At 48.9% G+C, this 5,000-nt stretch overlaps 1 protein-coding gene across 3 annotated transcripts in view; it reads left to right on the forward strand.

Moving 5' to 3' along the window:
- ap2a1 (adaptor related protein complex 2 subunit alpha 1) overlaps window positions 1–5,000 on the forward strand; it is a 31,718-nt gene that overhangs the window by 13,822 nt on the left and 12,896 nt on the right. For all 3 annotated transcript variants that reach the window (XM_053239166.1, XM_053239168.1, XM_053239167.1), the window contains exons 3-6: window positions 1,404–1,597; window positions 3,216–3,345; window positions 4,450–4,551; window positions 4,661–4,920. In XM_053239166.1, the coding sequence (XP_053095141.1) occupies window positions 1,404–1,597; window positions 3,216–3,345; window positions 4,450–4,551; window positions 4,661–4,920 (686 nt within the window). The remainder of the gene's footprint in view (window positions 1–1,403; window positions 1,598–3,215; window positions 3,346–4,449; window positions 4,552–4,660; window positions 4,921–5,000) is intronic.

Genomic DNA, 5,000 nt, shown 5'->3' on the forward strand with positions numbered 1-5,000 from the left:
CGGTGGTGAACAGCAGCGCAGATACTCACTGTAGACTGAAGCCCTGATAAACACCACGCTGTTTCATTTCTTCATTTAATCTCATGTTCACGTTCTGAGAGAGAAAACTTTCACGGTTTTATCTGTTCAGCAGCACGAGCACGAGAAGGAAAGACTTTTCAGAGGAAGATGATTAATTGTTCTGCTCTAAAGTCAGACAGCAGGTTATTAAGGTTCGTACAGGATACGCAACAGGAGAAAAGGAAAAGTGTGTTAGGAAATACAACACAATTCATTTTAAAGCTGCATCACGCAGATGTTTAGATGTTTAGACATTGCGATGTTCAGAATCTATCTGCACTGAATAAATCTACATCAGGTTTTTCCTAGCGTGTTTTTGGAACGTTTGTATTTTGAGCTGCTCCTGCGTGTGAGTGATGATTATCTCCTCGGATGTTTATCGGGTTCTCAGTTCATCCGGCTGTAGAGAGATCACACGGCAGCAAACACACATTAGCTATTGTTCTCAGTAAGCGTCTGTGTGGTCTTCAGTAAGAGACAGGCTGGATTCTCACGCTGGATTAACAGAAGCTTCTCCTCCCTCTCTCTCTCTCTCTCTCTCTCTCTCTCTCTCACACACACACACACACACACACACACACACACACACACACACACACACACACAGGTCTGAAGCTTTACCCAGATGAACTGCAGTTTAATGACCTCGAGACCGAAGTGCAGTCTGTCGTCCTGCAAACCTGCTTATGACCTGAAAAAATAATCACCGTACACAAAATAAATCATTTGTTTATCGCACAGTGCTGTTGATTAATTCTCTATAACAGCAGCTGCCCATCACAGCTTTATATTAATGCACTCCTTCTAATACTTTATCGTTTCTATAGCAACAGCTCATTCATGTAAACGGATTAAAAAGAAAAATGTATAATTTGAGAAATGATATGTTCAGGAGAGGTTTATGTAACATTTATTGAAGGAGTCTCCAGTGTCAGTGCATCTTCAGGACAGAGGAGTTTACGCTTTATTGCGGTTTCTCAGTAGCATGATGTAACATGCAGCATTTTTTTTTTATCTAAATAACTTTAAGAGAGGAAAAATAGACAGAGACGCCGGTGAGGGAACGAGTGTTTATAGCTGCTATAACGTAAGCGACAACAGGAACTCACTCTTGTAACTATAAAGAGATAAAAAGTATGATGTATCGTTCTTTTATTAACTAAAAATGATTATATTATTAACTAATGACGTATAACTTTACCCTCATTAAAATACCAGGGTTTATGAATATGTAAATAATTTCCCTACCCCATACAGCCTAATATCACTAGTAACATACCAGATGATTTAATTAATACTTTGGGTTCTCTCTCTCTCTCTCTCTCTCTCTCTCTCTCTCTCAGGGCTATCTGTTCATCTCGGTGTTGGTGAACAGTAACAGTGAGCTGATCCGGCTGATCAATAACGCCATAAAGAACGACCTGTCGAGCAGGAACCCCACCTTCATGTGTCTGGCTCTGCACTGCATCGCCAACGTGGGCAGCAGGGAGATGGCCGAGGCCTTCGCCGGAGAGATCCCACGCATCCTGGTGGCAGGGTGAGAGAACCGAAACGCTAGAACAGAGGGAAACAGGAACCGAAAATCAAAACCGAGTATAAAAGTGGAGAAAGAGAGAGAGAGAGAGAGAGAGAGAGAGAGAGAGAGAGAGAGAGAGAGCGCTTATGGAGAGTCTCGCAGCAGCTGTGAGAGAAGAAAGAGGAGCTCTAGATTCCTGAAGCCATGGACAAGGCGGAGAGTTCAGGAACTGAATTAGTTTCTAATGACCATTAGTTTCTTTTTTCTGAGCAGAAACAGAATTATGAGTAATAATGAGTAACTTGGAGCTTTGGACACCTACATGGCAGCGCAGTGAAGATTGTGTGTTATAGTGTGTGAATAAAGTTTCATCCAGCTCCCATAAACATCTGTTTGGCTGGTTGAGCGTAAATGTGTATTTATGGCTTCATACCAAAAATAAACGCGTCCCGAGCGTCAGGGATCTGCGTCCCGAGCGTCAGGGATCTGCGTCCCGAGCGTCAGGGATCAGGGTCCCGAGCGTCAGGGATCAGGGTCCCGAGCGTCAGGGCTCTGCGTCCCGAGCGTCAGGGATCAGGGTCCCGAGCGTCAGGGCTCTGCGTCCCGAGCGTCAGGGATCAGGGTCCCGAGCGTCAGGGCTCTGCGTCCCGAGCGTCAGGGATCAGGGTCCCGAGCGTCAGGGATCAGGGTCCCGAGCGTCAGGGCTCAGGGTCCCGAGCGTCAGGGATCAGGGTCCCGAGCGTCAGGGCTCTGCGTCCCGAGCGTCAGGGATCAGGGTCCCGAGCGTCAGGGCTCTGCGTCCCGAGCGTCAGGGGTCGGCGTCCCGAGCGTCAGGGGTCGGCGTCCCGAGCGTCAGGGCTCTGCGTCCCGAGCGTCAGGGATCAGGGTCCCGAGCGTCCGGGCTCTGCGTCCCGAGCGTCAGGGATCAGGGTCCCGAGCGTCAGGGCTCTGCGTCCCGAGCGTCAGGGCTCTGCGTCCCGAGCGTCAGGGATCAGGGTCCCGAGCGTCAGGGATCAGGGTCCCGAGCGTCAGGGATCTGCGTCCCGAGCGTCAGGGATCAGGGTCCCGAGCGTCAGGGCTCAGGGTCCCGAGCGTCAGGGATCAGGGTCCCGAGCGTCAGGGATCGGCGTCCCGAGCGTCAGGGATCGGCGTCCCGAGCGTCAGGGATCGGCGTCCCGAGCGTCAGGGATCGGCGTCCCGAGCGTCAGGGCTCTGCGTCCCGAGCGTCAGGGCTCTGCGTCCCGAGCGTCAGGGGTCTGCGTCCCGAGCGTCAGGGATCAGGGTCCCGAGCGTCAGGGATCAGGGTCCCGAGCGTCAGGGCTCTGCGTCCCGAGCGTCAGGGGTCTGCGTCCCGGCGTCCTCACTGGTGAAGTAAAGGTGGAGGTGGCAGTGAGGATTCCTCCACATTAAGCTCAACTGTTAAAGTCATGATCTTGGGGTTTCTCCGTATTTAGAGCGCGTAGCTACTGTTCAGTTTGATTTAGAGCAGTTAGGTGTGGCGTATTTTAAACATTATTGGCTGTTCTAGGATATGGGTCAGTTATCAAAGGGGGTGTGGTTAACTTTTTGTGTGTGTGTGTGTGTGTGTGTGTGTGTGTGTGTGTGTGTGTTTGTGTGTGTGTGTGTGTGTGTGTTTCAGGGACACTATGGACAGTGTGAAACAGTCGGCCGCTCTGTGTCTGCTGCGTCTGTATAAAACGTCTCCGGACCTGGTGCTGATGGGAGAGTGGACGTCCAGAGTGGTGCATTTACTGAACGATCAGCACATGGTGGGTCTGACCACAACAACAACACTCACCACAACAACAACAACAACAACAACACACTACTGTAATGATAATACATTATTTATTTAGCATCATTTCTACATGGAGCGCCGTCTCACTGCTGCGGATCCTCACACGCAGTAATCCCCACATTATTCACCTTTAAATACTGATTAAAGAGGCGGATCCACCCTGTGCTGCGTGTGCAGGGCGGTATGACAGGAGGACACGCCCACCGCAGATATTTATACTGAAGTGAAGAGCAGCTGATGGACGCGTTACTCCTGAGAGGCTTTGTGCTGAAGTTATTCTGAATGAGTTTAACTGTAGCTCACGTCCAAGAAATATTAATAATAAATTGCATCTGAAATGTAAATGTGAAATAGTATTAAAGATGCATTAGGTAAAATTAGTCTTGTAACCTAATTTATTAGGTGGGTTTGACATGTTCACGAAGCTCCGCCCCCAGGCTCTGTGCTGGCCCGTAGAGTGTCTATAAAATGACTGACAGGAGGCGCGTCCAATCATAAACAAGCGTTCCAGACCAGACGTCTGTTTTCTGAACGGCTTTTCTCAGTGACTTAGTACACTTCTGCTATGGCCACAGTTTAATCCATTGTTTTTATCACATAGTACAGATTATTTGTACAAATAAGGAATAAAAATATCGCACCTTTAACGCTGCAGTAAATAAGCTGTGCGACGTTTAGGTTTAATGTTTTTATCGCTGTCTCGGATAAAAGACTACAGCTTGTTTATTTGCACTTGTTTACGTCTGCAAATGTACAAGATTAGACTTCATGAGCAGCAGCTTGTAAGTGAAATTAGAGGAAGCGTCTGAATGTTTTAGTGTTTATTCTATTCGTTCATTATTAAATGTTCTGTTTGTTTACACGTCCGTGATCAGAGCTCTGTACCTGTTTATAAGCTACGTGTATAAATATAAAGCACTTTGTTTTAGCTCTGGATCCTTTAACGCTCTTGTGCGGGATGCGGAGCAGTAAAGAGCTCCAGCTGAATAAGTCCTTCTGCTCCACAGTTCTAATTTCTCCTCCTAACATCTGCTGCTTATGTATTTGTCCTCGTTCTCTCTGGTGTGTGTTCCAGGGTGTGGTCACTGCAGCGATCTCCCTCATCACCTGCCTCAGCCAGAAAAACCCAGACGAGTTCAAGACGTGTGTGTCCCTGGCTGTGTCCCGTCTCAGCAGGGTGTGTCTCTGTTCTGCACTGTGTTTACACACACACACACACACACACACGCGCGCGCACACACTCGCACTGCTGCCTGACTTATTAAACACGTTTCTCTGTCGTTCAGATCGTGTCCTCGGCGTCCACAGACCTGCAGGACTACACCTATTACTTCGTCCCCGCTCCCTGGCTGTCCTGTAAGCTGCTGCGCCTCCTGCAGTGCTACCCTCCTCCTGAGGATGGCGCCGTTAAGGGCCGTCTGGTGGAGTGTCTGGAGACGATTCTCAACAAAGCCCAGGAACCTCCCAAGTCCAAGAAGGTGCAGCACTCTAACGCCAAGAACGCCATCCTGTTCGAGGCTATCGCTCTCATCATTCACTATGACAGGTGAGTACCGCACACCTCCGTGTCTCCCGGACTCAGCTGTTAACGTTCACGTGGTTAGTTTTTTACCATTTATAGTTACG

Source organism: Pangasianodon hypophthalmus, chromosome 13 (assembly GCF_027358585.1).
Source record: "Pangasianodon hypophthalmus isolate fPanHyp1 chromosome 13, fPanHyp1.pri, whole genome shotgun sequence".
Lineage (NCBI taxonomy): Eukaryota > Metazoa > Chordata > Actinopteri > Siluriformes > Pangasiidae > Pangasianodon > Pangasianodon hypophthalmus.